The sequence below is a fragment of the Scyliorhinus canicula genome, chromosome 9, assembly GCF_902713615.1.
Source record: "Scyliorhinus canicula chromosome 9, sScyCan1.1, whole genome shotgun sequence".
NCBI lineage: Eukaryota > Metazoa > Chordata > Chondrichthyes > Carcharhiniformes > Scyliorhinidae > Scyliorhinus > Scyliorhinus canicula.
This window is the reverse complement of record NC_052154.1, coordinates 66,696,898-66,719,348: the sequence shown is the minus strand read 5'-3', so window position 1 is coordinate 66,719,348 and position 22,451 is coordinate 66,696,898. Positions and strand designations below refer to the sequence as shown.

Genomic DNA, 22,451 nt, shown 5'->3' with positions numbered 1-22,451 from the left:
TGGAAGGGCAGGGGTGGGGGGGTGGAAGGTGAGGGGGGGGGGGGGGTGGAAGGGCTGAGGGTGGGGGGGGGGGTGGAAGGGCTGAGGGGTGGGGGGGTGGAAGGGCTGAGGGGTGGGGGGGGGGGTGGAAGGGTGAGGGGTGGGGTGGAAGGGCTGAGGGGTGGGGGGGTGGAAGGGCTGAGGGGTGGGGGGGTGGAAGGGCTGAGGGGTGGGGGGGTGGAAGGGCTGGGGGTGGGAGGGCAGGGAAGGGGGGCAGGTGTTTGCTGTCGGTGATGTGGTGGGTGACCGAGGGCCCGGGGGGTGGGGCCGAGGGAGAGTGGGCTGTGCAGGGGGAGGGGGCGTTTCCCTTTCCGCTGTTTTAAAAAGATGGCAATCCGTTCATCCTGCCGCAGGTTCGGGGCCGAGTTATGGGCATAAGAAACTCACTTGCAGCTCGACCGCTGCCTGCTCGACAACGCGGGCCTTCAATTGGAAAGCGCCCGTGGGCCAAGTTTACCTTTCAGCCGGATTGAGGGCCACTCGGCGCGCTGTCGCCCATGGTTACCGCCGCATTCCCCTTCCCGGCTCCCTCTGTGAGCTCACAATGGAAGACGCCGCGCCTGCGCTTCTCCACGCTCGCTGAGGGGAGGGGGGAGAGCCTGTGCCACCTACTCAGTCCCATCGCCACTCAAATAAAAGCGAAACACTGCCGATGCTGGACAAACTCAGCACGTCTGGCAGCATCCGATGAGAGAGGGAAACGGAGTTAAAGTTTCAGAATCCCGACAGTTCAGCAGGAGGCATTTGAGCCGGAGGAGTCTGCACTGACCCTCCGAAAGAGTTTGAAGTCGGTGTGACTCCTCCGAGCTTGTGAGGGGTTGAAATCTGATGTATTTATATCGATGGGGATGGTGGAGGTGGTGCAGAATAGACGGTCAGAGATAAGTGGGAGCTAAGGAGAGATTGACAAAGGTGTCATGGCCACAAGTCAAAGAATGGTCGCATTAAAGACTCAAGCAGGTGCTGATAATGGCATGTAGGTGAGATAGCAGAATGTGTTAATAGGAGAACAAGTGACAGATGGCCTGAGTGGGGGGGAGGGGGGTTGCTTGTGTTGGGACAAAAAGGGGTCAAGATGGAGGGGAGAATCATTGTCTAAAGTTGTTGTGCTCAATGTTGAGTCCAGAAAGCTGTTGCATGCCTAATTAGAAGATTATGTGTTTTCCCCCAGTTTGTGTTTGGCTTCATTGGAGCATTGCAGCAGGCCATGGACAGACATGTGGGCATGGGAGCAAGAAATGGCAAGCAACAGGAAGGTTGCAGACTGTATCTCAGTCTTACAGCCTCTTGTAAGTGAGGAGGAGCCAGTGTAAATGGCAAGAAAAGGGGAAGACGTTGGCCAGACTGACCAACGTATGTATGTCTATATTGTGGGCAAGTGATTGGCATCCTCCTAAGCTTGCCTTTAAATACAAGTCCATTCAAAAGCAAAGGTACACCCTTTGAGAGTGACCTGGACAGCTTACACCTTCTGGTTATATGGTTGTATGAATCAGGAACACATTTCACATCAGCTTTATCATCAAAATCGCTAAACTGGGGGTTTAATGGGAAAAAAATTAATTAAATTGATGAATATAATCACCCAAATTTGAGTAGAAATCTCATGATCTGCTGTAATCCCAAATATAGAAAACAGAATATGACATTTAGTTACTGTAAACCAGTAACCAAATTATAAATGAACAGACCAATGGTATGCTCATCCTGCACACTGTGGGAAACGAGGGATGCTTCCAGCGTGGAGAATCCGCTATGCTAAGGAAGTCATGGATAGCACCTTTAGCGAGGTGGTCAAAATGAAGGTGAGGATTGCACCGGCAGAAAGGGAATGGGTGACCATCAAGAACAGTAAAAGACTCAGGAAGGCAGTGCAGGAGTCCCCTATGGTCATCCCCTTCTCAAACAGATGTACCATTTAGGATATTGTTGGGGAGGATGACCTCTCAGGGGAAACCAGCAGTAGGCAATTTCACAGCACATGGGTCGCTCTGCTGCTCAGAGGGGTGGGAGAAAAACGAGGGGTGGGGCTTTCGTGATAGGGAACTCCATAGTTCGGGGCACAGACAGATGCTTCTGTAGTCACAAACTCAATGGTATGTTGCCTCCCTAGTTCCAGGGTCCGGGATGTCACAGAGCGGCTGCAGGGAATTCTGAAGAGGGAAGGTGAACAGCCAGTGGTCAACAGAGGTAAACTAAGGGATGATGACCTGTAAGCTGAGTACAGGACGTTAGGAGACAAATTAAAATGCAGGACCTCAAATATGGCAATCTGAGGATTACTCCCAGCTCCACATGCTAGAGAGAGTAGTTTTAAGGAGCAAAGTAACATAGGAAAGAAGGAGTAGGCCATTAATGTAAGAAAATATCCCAAGGGGCTTCACAGGAGCATTATAAAACAAAGTATATCACCAAACCACAAAGAGATAGGTTGTAAGAAATCTGCTAAAGGAGGATTGTGAGGTAGAGAAATGAAGGCGCAGGTATGTATTTCAGAGTTTGGAGTCTAGGCAACTGAAGGCAGTGCCACCAACGGTGGAACAATTAAAATTGGGGTGCTCAAGAGATCATAATTAGAGGAGCGCTGATATCTCAGCAGGTTCTGGAACTGGCTGCAAGAGCTCACAGAGATAGGAGATACAAGGCCAAGGAAGGATCTGAAGATGAGAATTAACATTTTTAAATCATGACATTGCTTGACAGGGAGCCAAAGTTGGTCACTGAGCTCAGGGCTGATATAGTAACAGGAATTGGTGTGTGTTCCGAGTTAGGCAGCAGTTTTAAATTACACAAAGTCTACAGAGGATAGATGTGAAAGACCAGCCCAGAATGCATTGGAATAGTCTAGAAGTAACAATTGAATGAATGAAGGTTTCAGCAGCAGATGAACTGAGACAGGGATGTTTGGGTGATGTTACAAAGATGGAAATTCAGGATTTCTTCCAGGACAACTCCACTTCAGAGCTCTCTACAGTCTTGACCCAAATGCATTTAAGAGCTGAATCCCAGAATTGGGGTGAGAGTGACTGCCGTTGACTTCAAGGCAGCATTTGACAGAGTAAGGCGTCAAGGAGCCCTAATAAAATTGAAGCCAATGGGAATCGGGGAAAACATTCCACAAGTTGGAATCATACCAGGCACAAAGAATATGGTTGCAGGCCAATCATCTCAATCCTGGGACATCAGTGCATGTGTTCATCAGGGTAATGTCCGAAGCCAAACCACCTTCATCTTTTTCATCAATTCTCTCCATAATAAGTTCAAAAGTGGGGATGTTTGCAGTGTTCAGCACCATTTGCAATTCCTCAGATAAAGAAGCATCCATGCTCACATGAAGCATGACCTGGATGTGGGGGGTAAGTGGCAAGTGACATTTGTGCTATAGAAGTACCAAATAATGACCTTCTCCGACAAAAGAGAGTTCAATTACTTCCCCTTTATATTCAATGGGATTGCTGTCTTTGAATTCCCCACCATCAACATCGTTGAATGTTAACATTTCCAGAAACGGAACTGGTCCAATCATACAAATACTGTGGTTACAAGAGCAGATGAGAGGCTGGGAATTCTACGATGAGTAACTCACCTCCTGACTCTCTAAAGCTTCACCACCATTTACAAGGCCTAAGCAGGAGTTTGATGGAATACTTTGCACTTCTTAGATGAATACAACTCCAATGAAGTTCAAGAAGCTCAACGTCATCCAAGAGAAAGCAGCTCACTTGTTTAGAATCCCATCTGCCACTTAAATACTCACTCCCTCACAGTTAGTACACCTTGACCACATTGCATATTATCTATAAGATTGCTAAGGATCCTTCAACAGCAACATTCAAACCTGTGACTTCTACCGCCTAGAAGAACAAAAGCAGCAGATGCATGGGAGCAAAGCTGCCTCCAGGACTTACCATCGTGGCTTGGGACAATACTGTCATTTCTCCACTGGTGATGGATCAAAATCTTGAAACTCCATCCTTCCTCTTAGGTGTACTTGCATCACAGAATCTGCTGTGGTTCAAGAAAGCAGCTCACCATTACCTTCTCAAGGGCAATTGCGGATGGACAAAAAATGTCCTTAATGATGCTCACGTCCTGTGAATGTATACAAACGATAGGATTGAACGGCAGAGATTTGGATGTGCTGAAATGTACACAGTGGAGAATAGAAGGTGGGCCACAAAGTCTGATCTATCCCCACTGCGCTGGCTTGACTATCCGCCTTCCTGGTTGCTAGGCACTGTTCCCAAGACGCCCTTGGCTGAATCCTCCTGCCTCTTGTTGCCCTGCTGACCATTGGTCCGGCTGTCAATTAAATGGCTGGCAGATGGAAAATGGATCAAATAAACAGATTATTTGACACCTAATGGCTATTCTTCTAAACCTTCCCTAGAAATAGGTTTCCACAGGTTCAAGTACAGGCCAGGTCCTCAGCTCCTGCTGCCCCCCCCCCCCCCCCCCACCATATTTCAGTCTTCATGATCGGGCATAAGAAACAGTAAAATAAACGGAGTTGACGTTTTGTTCTGCAGCTCTTCCATAGACGCTGCCAGACTCCCTGCTGAGTATGTCCAGCACTTCCTGTTTTTATTTGAGATTTCCAGCAACCGCATTTTATTTATAATTGGGCAGCTTAGTTTATGGCGACACAAGTCAAATCCATATTTTGTCATGATCAGAGTAATTCAGGAATAGTTTGAGGATTGCATTCCAGACATGAACCACCCCTCCACAGGAAACTTCTCTAAAACAATGGTGTTCATCCTGACTTTTGGCCCCCACCGCAGCAGCAGTCAGTGAACACAGCAGCATGAGTGACTGCACAAAAAAGTGTTTATGAATTAGAACAAGGGAATATTTTCTTATGGAAGACATATTATCCAAACATTGCTTCACTGCTGGTGGATCGCTCCACCCCATGACATGTGATGGAAGTTTACTCTTTGGGTAATGAGCGAGAAGGTTTTTGTTGAATTGTGCACTTTGACTGTTTTCGATCTCAATACTCGCGGGTGGGAGGGACTGCAGGAAGCAACTTTCGGTTAGAATGGAGACCAGCAGTACCTCAGCACTGGGCCTGTATGGGTTCATCACTGCGGCGTTTGGGGCTGCAGTCACCGTCCACTTTCAGAAATGTGAAGCGCGTTTGAACGTGAACCCTCTCACTGGCCTGTCTTTGCTGCTGCTGTTTGCCGCCGAGTCCCTGTTTTACATCTACTTACCACAGGGTCTGGGGCTTGTACTTTTCACCCTGTGCTGCGGTCTGCTTTATCGATGGATTTGCTCCAACGGAATCCTCTCTCCGGAAGGAAAAGCTGTTCTGATCACTGGTAAGCATAACCGAGTTGCTCACCGTCACAGGAATTTTTTTTAAAATCATAACTTGCAGGGCTACGGGGAAAGGATGGGGGAGTAAGTCCGAGAGCTGGCACACACGGGCCAAATGGCCTTCCGAGCTGTCACCATTCGGTCATTTATAGTCTGCCTAAAAAATTGAATGGGGACTGTTCAATACTTTAAATGCATCTGGGTGTTTATCTAAATAACCACTTTAATTTTCTTCCTGATCATTGGTAACCTTTGTTGTATTTGAGATGGAGATCTCCTTCCGTCCACAAGACCATTTCCCCACTGCCATAGCATCACCCGACTCAACCCTTTTATATCATTATTAATTCTTATTCTTGGTATTAAAGCAGGTGACAGGGCGGGGGGTAGGCTGGAGAGCGGGGAGGGGAATGCGTGTTTTGGGGGTGTCTTCTGGGGGATCAGGGGTGTGTGGGGGGGGGGGTCCTCTGGGGAGATCAGGGGTGTGAGGGGGGTCCTCTAGGGAGATCAGGGGTGTGAGGGGGAGATCAGGGGGGCGAGTCCTCTGTGGAGATCAGGGGGGTGAGGGAGTCCCATGCATGGCTCAGTCTGGGGCTTTAAAATAGTTACTCTTCAGTTACAAGTTCCTCCTAACTCATTCAGAGTAACTATGAGGGTACAGCTGGCAGAACCACCCGAAGTTAGCGATTTAAGTCACTTTGTCAGCTGGTTGCCAGCCTAGTGTAATTGTCCAGGGGAAGTTAGCACTTCTAGACAATTGTCAGGTAAACCCTTATTTGGGAACTTCCAAGAGTGATTCCCCAGCACATCTTTGGGGTACCCCCAATGCAACACTGGGGAGCCAGTAAGTTATGGCCCAACCTTTCAAGTCCAATGTGACTTTGGAAATTAAGAGGTAGGTTTTCAAAAGGAGTTGTGAGTCCATTAAAGTACTTAAAGCTAGTGAAAGGAGGAAAATTATATTTCCATGAAATAAACTAAGACCCCCATGTTACACCAGTAGCACATATATCTTCCCCTCTCTTTTTCCATCTCTCTCCTAGTCTGAAACTCTACTGAAATTGTCCAGAGTGTTTGAGAAGAGACTTCTTCCTTTACCCCATTGCCCCCATTATTTGTGTAATACAACTAGGTTATAATTCTTATGGCACCACTAACTCAAAGTACTAAAACAAGTACCTTCGATTTGGAATTCGGCTGAGAATTCATTGTCCAAATTGGATGTCTTGTTCTCAAACAAAAGCCACCATTCAGGCAAACAAATAATTAAATCTCTTCAGTACAACCTCTGTATATGCTATACATAGCTCACTGGACAAGGAATTTCCAATGTTATATCTCTTGTGTAATACAAACCAATATTCCCTTTCTCCCAACTGAAAATGTGAACTATTTCTGAGAAATCAACTCACCTGTCTTAGGATCAACATCATTCCCACATTAATTTTGTCTGCTTTAACACCAGAATACCAAATTGTCTGAGGTTTAAATACTCACGCATACTTTACGCTGTTCAATTTTTATCTGTTCTCTATTACTTAGGACTAACATGCAGCATTTCAGTAGCTACATGTGCTGCAATAAAATATCAAAGAAAATGTAAATGTTATTTGCCTACTACATAATACATGTTCATTTTTGTTAAAACGCGACGGCATCCGCGACATGGCAACCCAAGAATGCCTCCTGGATGAAACACGTCTTGCTCTGAAGAAAGCATCCAAAATGGTCTTGTCGCGGGAGGGCGCAGAGCACCGAGTCCAGGAGCTTTGAGGAATGGCAGGCAGTCTTCAACAGGGCACCCAGCTGACCCCCTTCCCGTGCTGTAGTTCAGCACCCCTCAAAACTAGGACCAGCGTCAGCATTTTCCCGGCGAGAGACGCCGTCACTCCCACACACCAACCTGCTGGATGAACACAAAGGTACCCGGAGAAACCAGCGAAATGGGCACCAATAGGGAAGCCCGCCCACCTGCTGCTACACCCCCAATGACCCTCCCAGGGGATGGACCATTTCATGGAAGACCAGGCAGAGTGGATTCACCACCTTTTACTGTATCTCGGCACCACGGGGTGATGGTCTGGATCAATGGTTTCCCTATCCAAATGGAGCTCAATACCTGTGCCAAGGTCTCGATAATTAGCCGCCACACCAATGACCAAATCCATTCAATCTCCAGTGCCTCGTAAGTCCTCATGGAATATGGGCGCATTCAGAAAACCTACCATTGGTGGTAAAGGTTCGGGCCCCAGTATGCTGGAGCAGGATTGACTGAAGTGTCTCTGACTGGACTGACAACAACTGTGCCACATGTACCTTGAAGGGCCGGTTGTAGTATTGGCGTGTTTTCCGGGCATTTTTGAAGACGGACTAGGTGCCATCCAAGGAGCACTATTTTCAGGCCGTCCCATCGACCGCTTGGAGCAGTTGGGGATCATCCGCCCGGTGCAGTTTGCAGATTGGGCTGCGCCAATTGTGCCAGTCATGAAGCCTGACAGCTCCATCTGTCTGTGGGGATTATAAGATGATGATGAATTGGGCATACTGTTTGGACCGTTTCCCAGGGCCCAGGATTGAAAATCTATACACACAGCTCAACAGAGGGTATACCTTTACCAAGCTCGACATGAGCCACGCTCATCTACAGTTTTGGACCCGGCTTCACAGAAATACATGACCATCACCACACAGAGAGGTTTGCATGAATGCACCAGGTTGCCTTTCAGCATTTCCTCCACATGTGCCATTTTTCAGTGCGTATTGGAGAATATTCTCCGAGGATTGCCACAGTAGCAGTTTCCCTGGATGACGTGTTGATCACTGGTTTGTCCGACAGGAAAAACAAGACGACCCTAGAAGACGTACTACGTTGTTTCGAGGCAGTGTGTGTTTCAAGTGAAAGAAGTGGTCTTATTAGGTTGCAGGACAGGAATGGTTTGCACCCAGTGGACAACAAGGTACGAGCAATCTGGCAGGCCCTCATACCAAAGGAGGCTCTTTGGAGTCTGCTCCTTCTTAGGCCTCATAAACTATTATGGCAAATTTGGCAAAGCTGTTGGCCCTGCTGCATCTCTTACTAAGAAGGGCCGACAATAGTTTTGGGACCAACCACAACAAATGGCTTTCGATGAAGTGAAACAGCGGATATCATCATAGTATCTGCTGACTCATTTTTACCCATTCAAGCCCCTGTTGTTAACCTGTGATCCCTCACCCTATGGCATCGAGGCTGTTCTGGCACACCGTATGGGTGACGGAACAGAACGACCCATAGCGGTTGCTTCACGCACCCTGGTGGCGGCAAAGTGGGAGTACGCACAAATCGAAAAAGAAGGTTTGGCGCTGGTCTTTGGGGTGAAGCAATTCGACCAGTATGTCCATGGACACACATTCACGGCTTCCATGGACCACAAGCCCCAATTGGGTTTGTTCAAGGAAGGTAGGGCAATTCCCCCTGTGGTGACTGCCCGCATTCAGCGTTGGGCTCTGCTCCTGGTGGCGTATGAATCCCTGTTGCAATATCATCCAGGAACCAAGATTCCGCATGCGGTCACCCTCAGGCATCTCCTGCTGCCCACCCACGTAAGGTAATTGCAGCCTTACATTTCATGGACTCATTGCCAGTTACGGCAGCCCAAGTAAAGGCATGGAGACAAACTGACCCATTGTTGGCCAGGGTCTGCCACATAGTGCTGTATGGGGCCAAGCATCATGCTGTGCCAGAGGATCTGCACACCTTCATCACAAAGGTGGTTGGCATCCGGCTGTGGGGCTCCCAAGTAGTCGTCCCCAAGCGTGGCCAGGGAGCAATCTTTCAAGACCTCCACAGCAGACACCCGAGAGTCTCCAACATGAAGATGGCCCGGAGCTATGTATGGTGGCCCGGAATAGATGCAGATATCAAGACTTTAGTAAAACAATGTACACGGTACCAAGAGCACCAGAAGCTACCCCCTGCAGCGCCACTCCACCCATGGGAGTAGCCAAGCCGACCATGGTTCCACCTCCATCTAGATGTCGCAGGACATTTTCAAGGAGCAGTGTATCTAATTATCATGGACACACATTCAAAATGGATGGACATCAACCGCATGACCACGACAACGTCGCAAACTACCACTGAGCGGCTCAGACAAACCTATAATGTCCACGGACTTCCCGAGGTGTTGGTTTTGTACAACGGCACCTTATACAAGTGCGGAATTTCTCCAACTATTACCACCCTTCATCCAAATGTTTGGCTGAATGGGCAGTGCAGATATTTAAGCTTGTCATGCGGGAACAGACCTCTGGTTCCCCAGAGGCCCCCTTGGCCATTTCCTTTTCTACTACAGGACCAGACCACACGCCATCACTGGAGTGGCCCCTTTGGAACTGTGAATAGGATGTCGGCTGCACACACAATTGAACTTTGTCTTGCCAGACATCGGGGAAAAGATCCGCGACCAGCAGGAACATGCCAAGTTGTGCGAGGCAGACCCATCAGGGAATTTGTAGCGGGCAATGCCGTCTGCATCCAAAATGTCGCTGAGGGGGCGTTGTAGATCGCAGGGACGGTAGCAAAGTGATCAGGGCCGGTCTCGTATTCCATACGAGTACAAGGTAAAGAATCTGAACAGGCACGAGGACCACCTCTGCAGCAAAGGCTCACAGGTCCTCAAGGATAGATCAAGGCCCCCACCATCTGCGCTGCGCCGTCCTCTGGAGCAGGCACTTGTGGTACCCAGTGAGGAGGATGGGCCCCTCGATTCAGAGGTGTGGGAGGTTGACTCATCCGACTCAGAGTCTGACATGGAGACTTTGCCTACAGCAGTAGAAACAGGTCCAGTAAGGACCGCCGGGCTGAGCACAGTGGAACCACCCAGGCTTTCGACCTGCAAACGGCGCTCCCTGGTTCATTACACCCCTCCAGACCCAGAACAGCAGGCATTCGAGAGACAGCCTTGAGTGAAATGAAATGGAAATGGCTTATTCAAGTGATGAAAATGGCTTATTCAAGTGATGAAAATGGCTTATTCAAGTGATGAAAATGGCTTATTCAAGTAGGCTTTAAATGAAGTTACTGTGAGAATCCCCGAGTCGCCACATTCCAGCAGCGAGCAAGGGATTCCACCAACCTCCTCGCTGTCGAGATGGAAGGCATAGCGGACTTGGGGTTGGGGGCGGGGGGAGGACCTGCAACCTCAGAGCCCCTGAGGCCTCACCTGAGAATAATCTCCCTAGATGAGGGAGGGCGGAGCCACCCCCCTTAAGCCAAAGGCCTCTGGGATGTATTGTGGGCCGGCCACAGGAGACTTTTCAGGGTGCAGGAGGTATATTAAATTGGAGTTTTCTTACAGTCATCGCTCCCGAGTGGTAATTTGCCTGGGACTTTACAATTCACAAAACATGTCTACATTTAAAAATGAACAAGTTGCTCCACCATTTCAAAGTTGCCAATGGCCTCTGTCCTTTGTCCTGTAAATATCCAGCACGTTTTAAAGAAAATGCAAATCCTTGGAAACATAGTGGAGTGTTTTGGAAGATGCTCTGGTGAATCTGTGCATCCATCCAGGGAGTACAGAGGAATATGGTCATTTGTCCACACCAAGGTTGCAACAGAAATGAGGAGATGGAGTTGCAGTGCCCCTTGATCTACAACATGACAGACAAATGGAGCAAAGATTTCAGACCAGGGAAATGCTGCATTGTGTGTGGGGGGGGGGGGGGGGGGGGGGGGGAAAGAAGAGAAGAGCTCTCTATGGAGGACCCTACCCACAGTGGGCTTTACACTCATATCTGTACCTCACTAAGGAGCAATGCCTTTTGTCCTCCAATTCAACAAGAAGGTGGTCACACTACTCTGCCACCTCCTTCATCAGGAGCTTTAGCCCCACACCAGGTCAAGGATGGTGTTGATTTAAATTTCTATGCACCTGAAGCATTCTGGGCGGGAGCAGATGACATTGTGACGATCTCCCAGTACACTGCCCATCACTGTATTCGGGAAGGTGATAGTTGTACTGTTTGTGAGGAGAAGGGACTTCATTATCTTGTCACTAAATGGAGAGAAAGAAACTAGGTAAGCAGGTACATGGATTTGCCATGATAGTGGGATTCCCAGTGTGCAGGGGACCATCATCAATTTGGACGGCACGGTAGCACAGTGGTTCAAAGACTGCATTCACATGCAATGAATCCGATAATGTCTAACGCTTAAGTGGGAGGAAGAAGTGCATTAACCTAGTTTATATAGAAATCTGAACAGAAAATGCTGGAAGTACCCAGCCGGCCAGGCATTTTCTGTGAAGAGAGGAAAAAAGTTAACATTTTGGGTCACTGCCATGTCATCTACCCCAGTCTTGGGTGGAGCTGGAACCCACAACCTTCTGACTTGGTGGCTACTGAGCCACATTGGTGTGTTGTCTGTACTCTTCATTCTCTTTTGATCCCATGTTTGTTTATTTCGGATTTACATGCTTTCTTTTACTCCTGATTCTGTGACGAAGATTGGGAATTAATTCTGTATGGAGGCTCGAGACTATTTCGACATTTGATTCATATTACTTTGTACATATTGGGTATGGAAAGGAATTCAGTATCAAATGATCAGTTGTGTGATGTGGTTTGTGTGTGTGTGAGCATACAAGTTTCCGGCACAGAGAAATCTGTCCCTCGTCTTATGACAGACAGTAGAAAATTGTTAGACCAGAAGAGAACATGGCCCTGAAACATTGTTTTCACTTGAAAAAAATAGCAGATACCAGATTATCAGATAAGCATCTCCTTATCATAATATACACATGTTTTCACTTGAAAAAAATAGCAGGTACCAGATAAGCATGTCCTTATCATAATATACACATCAGTATATAATGGTGCAGAGATGCTCACTGAATGACACACTGCAAGACCAATCAACACACACAACACAGCAGCCAATCACCAGTTAGAGCACGCTCACTATAAAGCCAGAGGGCACCAGTTTTCCCGCTAATTCGGGATGCAGCCTCTGGGACGGACAGAGCTCGCAGCTAGTAGCACAAACCTTCACCATGTGCTAACAGTTTAGACTGGTCAGGATAAGCATAGGTCTTCAGTTAATCTAACATTGTGTCAACCCACAGTGCAAATATGTTCAACAGTTCTTAGTACAACACTATTTTATTAAGCTATTACAAGTGTTGGTAGCCTATCTTTGTTACTGCTCAGGTAAACGCGGTCTCCACAGATCCAGAGTACCCAACACATCAGTCCTGACATGCCTTCCTTTAGTTACAGCTGTTTTTAAAAACTGGCTTTTCTCATTATTTAGGTTGTGACTCAGGCTTCGGTTACACTTTGGCCAAGCGCCTACATTCTCTTGGTTTCCATGTGTTTGCAATGGTGCTTCATGAAGATGGTGAAGGTGCGCAAGAACTCAAGTCGGTCTGTTGTAATCGACTAACCGTTATTGAAATGGACGTTACAAATGGTGCAATGATCCACAAAGTCCAAAAAGAAGTTGCAAAGCAGCTGGAGAACCAGGGTGAGTAAGTTTGCAATGCTCCAGGTGGCTTTACTGTACCATTTGCAGTTCAGAGTGATGAAACGGTTTCTAACTTTCAAAATATCATACAGATTGCATAAACCTGACTCCGCAACTCTGAAGAAGAAATGTTGATTGTTGTAAGTGATAACCGTTGGGATATTGACTCATTTTACAGCAGATAATTGAAAATGCAAAAAGGAACCAATTACCAAAATTGTACAATAGATAGTCCAGATGTATCAGCTAAAAGAACATCATTCTGATATCCCCGTGACTGGAATATTGCAGATTAGCTGTTGGGGATTTTTGAACATCATTTGACTGCTTGAAAAAAAAAAACAGGAAAAGAAACATATATGAGAAAATCTTCACCAATCATCCATGCTGAGCTTTCAAAACAATTTAACAATGCTGCCTCCAGAGTGTGTGCACTAAGTGGTTAAAGCCAGGGACTTGAGAGATGTTATCGAGCCAATGAGAAAAACAAAATGCTAATTTTGCACGAGTTAGAATGAATCATTTGACCATAAAGAACTGGTAATGTTATTCACGTCAAACGAGATAGGTACTTTTGCCTTTCCATTTTGTTGTGTTCCTTTTTGTTTATCTCCTTATCTCGTAATCTCCAGTTCCACAACCCTCCCAAGATGTTTGTATTTTAGCATCTTATAAGCATCCCTAATTTATAATTGCTGCGCCATTGGTAGCTGCACCTTCTGTTGCCTGTGCCCAAAGCTGTGGAATTTTCACCCTAGACCTGTCCGACTTTCTTTCCTTCTTCTTGCACCTAAACAGATTTTGGCCATCTGCCCTAATATCACTTTATAGGTTCTTTATTTTGCTCCTGTGAAGTGCTTGGAGATATTTTCATATGTTAAAGGAAATACATAATAGAAGTTATTATTACTGTTAAGGATTGAATGAAACAGTATTGCTATTTGTTTGGATCCACTTGCGTTAAGCAAAAAAAGACCCTCCCATGTCCTGTAACAGTATTGCTACTTCAGGGTTTCTTGACATCCTTTTACAGATACATTTGGTTGTCAGAAATACCCGGGGTGGGTTTCTCTGTCCTGCTGTACCAGATTTCTGGTGCGGCACGCCATTGGCATTCGCCGTTTTGCCGATTGGCCAATGGGGTTTCCCATTGTGGGGCAGCCCCACGCTCCCAGGAAACCCCCGGGCTACTGGCAAAATGGAGAATCCAGCCCAAGATATATAGCAAAAATAACTACAAAGAACATAACCAGGCTTTGCACCATTGAAACTCCTAAGGATCCCAACCACTCCTAGCCCAACTCCGATTGCTGGAATCGATTGTTTTAATTTTTCCACTTCCTTTTGATGTGTTTTGCCAAATTAGTACATTTTGGAATGCAAGTACATTTTGATCCAATTTGGTCACATGTCCCACCTGGGGAACCAGTTTACCTACTTGGCTCTAAATTTGTTTTGTGAATACAATGCGGAGAAATATAAAAAATCAAGTTCATTGGATGTTCCACCATTCTGTCTGTCAATGTACCAGCAATTGTATATATTTTAAGTTTATTGACAACTCAAGAATTCAAAGCAGTCAGTCATGAAAATAAGTAATATGCTAAAAGCATTTACAGCACACCAAAAGACAAAACCACCAGCTCTCAAGCCAGCACACACTCATCATCATCATCATCATCCCCCCCCCCAATAGTAGCCCCACATTGGCGGGAAGGCGCCCAAATGAGCAGGGCAGACCACTGGTAAAGGACACACCAATACAGGGCATGGCGGAAGGGAGAGAAAGAGAGCTCCCTTTACAAAAAAAACAAGACAAATTTCAGAGCAACCACTATAAACCCAACAAACAATTAAGCCAAAGCCCCCAGCCCTCGAGCCAGTGCACGATTCCCCCCTCCCCCACTCTCGACACCTCCACCAACAGCCCCACGTTGGTGGAGAGGCTCCTACAAGCAGCACAGTCCACCGGAAAAGGACAGGCAGCGCGTGATTGAGGAGAGAGAGAGAGAGAGAGCACCGGGAAGAACCGCTCAACCCCCAGTGCACAGAAGCAGGATGGCTACAACTGACGAGCACCCAGTCGCTAGGAAGAAGCAAACCAATACACAAGATAAATACAATAATAACCATGCAATCCCCCAACATTAAAGCACAACCAACATCAGTACACATAGTCAATTGAGCCACCACCCTGCTGCTCTCAGTCCCAGCATCCGGTCTCCGGCCACCATCCAGTTCAAAAACTGCTAAAGTTTCAGCCTGGCAGCAGGCCAACCAAAATCTGCCCCATGCTCCACTCCCGGCCGATATGCAGAAAGGTAGCCAGTAACAAATATGAGTCCCAGGCATGACAACTGCAGGCAGGCAACCTCTCTTCTCTCTCTGTCCCCTGCAAGCAACTAATAGCAGCAACAGGCTCCTCTACCCCTCCATCCAACCCAGGGGTGGGCAAACTTTTCCGTGCAAGGGCCGCATTCAGAAATTCACAATTCACAAAGGGCCGCATAGTATATTAAGTAAAATAATTACTTCACCCGGTTATGATTCTGGGCGCCTCATATAGAACATAGAACAGTACAGCACAGAACAGGCCCTTCGGCCCTCGATGTTGTGCCAAGCAATGATCACCCTACTCAAGTCAACGTATCCACCCTATGCCAGTAAGTAACCCAACAGCCCCCCCACCCATTAACCTTTAAAAAAAAAATTTAAAAAAAAAAAATTAAAAAAAAAAAAAAAAAAATTTTTTTTTTTTTTTTTTTAAATGACTTGGTGGGCCGCAGAAATACCTTTGGCGGGCCGCATGCGGCCCGCGGGCCGTAGTTTGCCCACCCCTGATCCAACCGGTCGCAGCACCGTTCACCCTTGCCGTAGTCCAGGCTTCAATGTCCGGAAAAGGCAGCCAGCATACAGATTAACACACCAGGTCCGGAAGCAGGTTTACAGCCAGAAGCTGCAGGAGTTCAGAGAAACGCAACCTCCAGCAGCACCAAGTGCCAATATTCTAAGTTTATTGACAACTCTTGAATACAAATGAATCAGCAACATGCAACAAACAACTCACGAAAATCAGTAATGTGCTCAAAGCATTTACAAGACACCAGAAAGACAAAATCACCAGCTCTCAAGCCAACACACACACACCCCCACCCCCTCACCAGCCCCAATGGTAGCCCCACAATCGGTGGAAAGTGCCCAAACGAGCAGGACAGACCACCGGAAAAGGACACACTGGTGCAGGGCACAGTGTGAGAGAAAGAGAGGGAGCACAGTTCAACCAAAACACAGTTTCTTTCAACAAACCACCAGCTTCAAATCCAGCATATGGTCACCTCACCGCCCACCCCTCCCCAGCATCGGCGGAAAGGCACCCAAACGAGCAGCAGAGACCACTGGAAAAGGAAAAGGACCTCCCCCGGTTCTAGCAACAGCTCCGCGTCGGTGGAGAGGCGCCCACTAGCAGCAGTCTACTGGAAAAGGACAGGCAACGCACAGTTGAGGAGAAAGAGCAAACATCCCTCCCCCTCACTAGCACCGGAAGGGACCCCTCAACCTCCAGTGCACATAAGAACATAAGAACATAAGAACTAGGAGCAGGAGTAGGCCATCTGGCCCCTCGAGCCTGCTCTGCCATTCAATTAGATCATGGCTGATCTTTTGTGGATTCAGCTCCACTTTCCGGCCCGAACACCATAACCCTTAATCCCTTTATTCTTCAAAAAACTATCTATCTTTACCTTAAAAACATGTAATGAAGGAGCCTCAACTGCTTCACTGGGCAAGGAATTCCATAGATTCACAACCCTTTGGGTGAAGAAGTTCCTCCTAAACTCAGTCCTAAATCTACTTCCCCTTATTTTGAGGCTATGCCCCCTAGTTCTGCTGTCACCCGCCAGTGGAAACAACCTGCCCGCATCTATCCTATCTATTCCCTTCATAATTTTAAATGTTTCTATAAGATCCCCCCTCATCCTTCTAAATTCCAACGAGTACAGTCCCAGTCTACTCAACCTCTCCTCATAAACCAAGCCCTTCAGCTCTGGGATTAACCTAGTGAATCTCCTCTGCACACCCTCCAGCGCCAGTATGTCCTTTCTCAAGTAAGGAGACCAAAACTGAACACAATACTCCAGGTGTGGCCGCACTAACACCTTATACAATTGCAACATAACCTCCCTAGTCTTAAACTCCATCCCTCTAGCAATGAAGGACAAAATTCCATTTGCCTTCTTAATCACCTGTTGCACTTGTAAACCAACCTTCTGTGACTCATGCACTAGCACACCCAAGTCTCTCTGAACAGCGGCATGCTTTAATATTTTATCGTTTAAATAATAATCCCGTTTGCTGTTATTCCTACCAAAATGGATAACCTCACATTTGTCAACATTGTATTCCATCTGCCAGACCCGAGCCCATTCACTTAACCTATCCAAATCCCTCTGCAGACTTCCAGTATCCTCTGCACTTTTCGCTTTACCACTCATCTTAGTGTCATCTGCAAACTTGGACACATTGCCCTTGGTCCCCAACTCCAAATCATCAATGTAAATTGTGAACAATTGTGGGCCCAACACGGATCCCTGAGGGACACCACTAGCTACTGATTGCCAACCAGAGAAACACCCATTTATCCCAACTCTTTGCTTTCTATTATTTAACCAATCCTCTATCCATGCTACTACTTTACCCTTAATGCCATGCATCTTTATCTTATGCAGCAACCTTTTGTGTGGCACCTTGTCAAAGGCTTTCTGGAAATCCAGATATACCACATCCATCGGCTCCCCGTTATCTACTGCACTGGTAATGTCCTCAAAAAATTCCACTAAATTAGTTAGGCATGACCTGCCTTTAACGAACCCATGCTGCGTCTGCCCAATGGGACAATTTCTATCCAGATGCCTCGCAATTTCTTCCTTGATGATAGATTCCAGCATCTTCCCTATTACCGAAGTTAAACTCACTGGCCTATAATTTCCTGCTTTCTGCCTACCTCCTTTTTTAAACAGTGGCGTCACGTTTGCTAATTTCCAATCCACCGGGACCACAGAAGGAGGGGCTTCAATAAAATACACAACAAAAATACAGTAATAACCATACCCCAATAATAGAACAAAACCAACATCAGTACAAGCAGTACACATAGTCAACCGCCCTGCAGCTCTCAGTTCTGGCATCCAGTCTCCAGACACCATCCAGTCCACAACTGCAAAAGTGAGTCCGTTCTCCTTCACTTTCAGCCCAGCAGCAGGTCAACCAAAATCCACCCCGTGCTTCACTCCCGGCCAATAAGCAGAAAGGCAGCCAGTGACAAGTGCGAATCCCAGGGGTGCCAGCTGCAGTCAGGGAAGCTCTCCTCTCTCCAAGCAACTGGCATCAGCAACAGGCTCCTCTTCCCCTCCATCCAACCCGTCATAGCGGCATTCGCCCTTGCCGTAGTCCAGGCTTGAAAATCTATGGCAGCCAGCATACAGAATAACACACCAGGTCTAAAAACAAGGCTAAAGCCAGAAGTAGCAGGAGCTCAGAGAAAACACAGCCTCCAGCAGTAGCAAATGGATGCTTTGGTCATTACATTGTTAAGCCAATTGCATTGTTAAAGACAGGTGGTGATCATTGACTCAACTTCCAAAAGAGTATAAATGGACACAGCTGGAACAGTTGGGGATGGCATAGCAGATGGAGACTGTTAACAGGCTGAGCCATTCTGGTCTGAGAATAAACTTGCTTGACGTAAAAGACAAACTTCAGACTTATTTCTTCACCGTGTACTATTATTGGAATTAACATGGTAGCAGAGGATGAACAATGGTGATTGGTTGCAGTTTATGTCTGCCCTCCAAAGGAAAAAGAATGATTCTGCTGCTGACAATTTCAAGTTACAGAATGGCAAAAGGACAATGCAAAATATCAGGCTTTGATTATCCACCAATTTTCTCCCAGTTGGAACCATTCGAGCATTGAAGACTGGAGTTGAGATGTGGAAATGGGTTATTTCATTATCCAAAAAGAAGTAAAGTATGCCCCTGGCTCTATCATTACCTGCAAGAGTAAAATTAGGAGTAAAGTGTTTTCAGAGTGTAACGTGAATGATTTGGATAATTAAGAAGGATTAAATATTCTGTTACAGTTTTTGGATAAATTCTACAAAGAGGATGACTTATTGAAGGCATATGAAGCCTGGTCAGCCTTTGACAGGTTCAAGAAATATGGAGGAATATATCATGGGCTTTGCAGATGGTGTGAGAGACTGAAAAGATTTGAACTTGACATACCAGAGTAGGAATTGGCATTTAAGTTAACTTGATTGCGCACACATTTTTCATGTCAACAGACATTTAGTATTGACAGGGATTCAGATCTGAAGTAGATTCTCTTTCTGACCAAATGATTGGGTGCCCTAAGAAACTTTCTAGGAATATAATCATTTCCAGCAACTTTTCTATTGATAAAGCAAAGGATGGAGGATTCAAAAGCGGCCGGTTGTCAAGATTGACAAAACATTATATACAGACCAGGGCACGATTCTCTGAGCCTCCGCGGCGAAATTGCGATCAGTGCAGAGGCGGAGAATGGGTGCCAACCCCGAAATCTGGTCTGACGTCGCTCCCGCGATTCTCTGGTCCCTAAAGAATCGCCACGAATTGCACGCGCGCGGCCTACGCGGCACAGGTAGGGGGTCATTGACAAGAGGCCCCCATAGCAATTCTCTGATGAAAACTGGCCGAGTTCCCTACGGTGTGGTTCCAGCCATGTTTTGCCTGTCGGGAATGGCCAGTGGCGGCTGCGGAATCAGTCTGCGGCCACCCTTGTGGGGGGGATCCTTCACCCGGGGGGGGGGGGGGGGGGGGGGGCCTCACTGATGGCCAGGCTAGTGATCGGGGGCCACTGATCCATGGGCGCGTACGATTTCGGGGGGGCCTATATTTTCCGGGCCGGTCTGCAGTGTGAGTCCGACATGTCGCACTGGGCAGCCGCCGCCGTGTGCACGTGCGGACTCCCGACTGGAAGTGCAAGGCCCTGTATCGGCAGTCAAGGTTGCAAGGAGTACTCCGGGACCCTTCTAGCCCCCTGCAGGTAGGAGAATCATTCTGGACTTTCCTGACTTTATTCAGGAAAGTCCAGAGTGAAACAGCCCCAATATTGGAGAATCCCACCCAGTTATTGATAGCTAGCCGGAAGATGGCCTCACGTGACCAGTTTGAGAGGTGAGTCAAAAAATGGTTCTTGAATGGCAACCACAGACGTTTAAACCTGAGAAATGGTTAATTGATATTATCAGTGTGATTCCAAGTATCATTCTGCAATGCATTGCTCACAGCGGAAAAAAAAATTAAGTCTTTGAAATAACGCACAAGACAAATTATTCCAGGATAATGATCATGTGGGACTGCCATGAAGGATTTGTGTTCGCGCTGAGCATTTGAATCCATTGATTAGTATTTTGATGGCTCATTCATTGAACCATGCAGTACTAGATAGGGATAGCGGTTGCACTTCGTGTGTGGAGTGGCCTGGTTTAACTGCTACCTGGAGTCTCTTCAAGAGGCAGAAAGTCAAGGAGTATGAAAACTCTATGTGCTTTACGGCTGGAGGTAACGACATGCTAACACCTTCCAAAAGTATCGTCCCTCCCTTGCAGGATAGCTGGGATCAGCCTTTTCATTAGTACAGATGTGGTTTCTAGCGACATACTCTTATTGTTCAGAAAATCTTCAATGAAAAATGCATGAAATGAAATGAAAATCGCTTATTGTCACGAGTAGGCTTCAAATGAAGTTACTGTGAAAAGCCCCTAGTCGCCACATTCCGGCGCCTGTTCGGGGAGGCTGTTATGGGAATCGAACCGTGCTGCTGGCCTGCTTGGTCTGCTTTCAAAGCCAGCGATTTAGCCCTGTGCTAAACAGCCTCTGCATAGATGATGCTAGACATGAAGGATGACAGCAATCATATTCCGAAAGACTGTAGATGTACATTTTACTCGGTCAGGCCATTACTGCCTGCCAATAAGGATGCCAGAAATTTCTCATCAAATGAAGTCTGTTAGCTTCTGCCAATAAGAATTTGCTGGACAAGAGAGATTATTCGGAAACTGCATAGACAATTTGCACATCCAGCACCACAAAAACTGAAAGCTTTACTGTGAGGTATGCTGGAGTGCTTGATGAAAATTACAATAACCTTATTGAGAAAGTTATGGCTCGGTACAAAATTTGTATAAAATATATAAAGACCGTGTCCAGTGAGCTTGGTACCAAGGAATTTAACGATACAATGACAATGGACTTAAAAGTATGGGACAAAAATTGGAGATTTTCTGTTACAGTGCCTAAATGTGACCAATAGATTTAGCATATTCTCCGCAATACTTGGTGAGGTCATAAGGACCATTATCAATAAGATCATGGTGAAATGGGTAAGAACAAGATTAGGAACACAAATGAAAGTTCTGACTAATAGTGGTGGGGAACTTACCAAGGAGGAATTTTAAAATATGTGAAATTTGAACAGACTTCTGGTGGCAATATGTAGAAGAGCCATCACAGACAAGATGGCTCCTGGTAGAGACTTTGATTTTAAACCCTTTCTGCCCACTTTTTGCAGAAGATTTGGGTTGATGGGTTAAGAATACCACGTCGAAGGGATGCCCAATAAATGCAGGACCAGGCAGCAGAAAAATAAAAAATTGTCATCGAACTTGGAGGCTTCGAACACTTTGTCTGTAAAGAAAATGGGAGAGGCTCCTGCAGCATCAGTGGGCACTTCACTAACCGCTGGGATGCTTACAGGCATCCTAGCAGGGGAACTTCAGAAGCTACAGTGGGAGGTCTCGGAGGACCATGAGGGGGCGATGTCCTCTGCTCGAGCGACCTTGGCAAAAATTGAAGTGCTAAAGGCGCAGGGCGCGGAACTAAAAGAGGTGGAGATGGCTCTTTCAAGGCAAAGTGACCAGAACATCTCCCCGGAAGTGGAGGTGGCGCGGGTGGCATTAAGGGCCAGGGTGAACAATTTAGAAAATCGCTACAGAAGACAGAACTTGGGGGTGGTTGGGTTGCCAGAGGCCTTGGAGGATCCGAACCCGATAAAGTTTATGCCGCAGTTATTTTGGAAGATGGTGGGGGAGGGGGAAATGGCGCCCGCTTCTAAATTGGAACTGGCCCACAGCTCGTTGAGGCAGAAACCCCGTGCGGGTGAGCCACCGGGTGCGATCGTTGTGCGTTTTCAGTTTTCAAGACAAAAAAGAGCTCTGCGGGGGCCAAAAGATCATCAAGACTCCAGATGGGAGGGCCACATTGTGAGGATCTATTAATGTTGGAGAGGAGCTGGCCAAGAGGCATGCAGCATTCAACAAGGCCAAGGCTGCAATGTAGCGGAACAATGTTCAATTTGGCGTGGTTTACCCTGCATGACTCCGAGTGACTTATGAATCGAAAGATTATTACTTTGAGGTTCCAGAGGAGGATGAGGCCTTTCTGTAGAAACATGGACTGGGATCGAGATAATTGTTAATTATATTGGTTGGGAGATGCCTGTCTCGGGTTGGGAGTGTAATTTGGGGGATTTGGTTGGGTGT

At 46.9% G+C, this 22,451-nt stretch overlaps 2 protein-coding genes across 10 annotated transcripts in view; one reads left to right on the top strand and one right to left on the bottom strand.

Annotated features, from left to right (window-relative positions):
• The window catches only part of zdhhc1 (zinc finger DHHC-type containing 1), a 134,073-nt gene extending 119,563 nt beyond the window's left edge, over window positions 1-14,510 (bottom strand). For 2 of the 8 annotated variants that reach the window (XM_038806824.1, XM_038806822.1), the window contains exons 1-2: window positions 13,084-14,509; window positions 3,948-4,131 (exon numbers count right to left, since the gene is read on the bottom strand). Coding sequence is in view for 1 of the 8 variants with exons in the window: in XM_038806822.1 (XP_038662750.1) it covers window positions 3,948-3,974 (27 nt within the window). In the remaining 7 variants the exon portion in view is untranslated. Of the gene's footprint in view, window positions 1-426; window positions 789-3,947; window positions 4,132-13,083 lie in introns of those variants that run through there. The other 6 variants (XM_038806819.1, XM_038806825.1, XM_038806821.1 and 3 more) reach the window with 6 other exon arrangements.
• LOC119971378 (17-beta-hydroxysteroid dehydrogenase type 2-like) overlaps window positions 4,668-22,451 on the top strand; it is an 84,343-nt gene continuing 66,559 nt past the window's right edge. The window contains exons 1-2 of one of the 2 annotated variants that reach the window (XM_038806828.1): window positions 4,668-5,366; window positions 12,659-12,871. In XM_038806828.1, the coding sequence (XP_038662756.1) occupies window positions 5,084-5,366; window positions 12,659-12,871 (496 nt within the window). In that variant the 5' untranslated portion in view covers window positions 4,668-5,083. The remainder of the gene's footprint in view (window positions 5,367-12,658; window positions 12,872-22,451) is intronic. The other variant, XM_038806827.1, reaches the window with a different exon arrangement.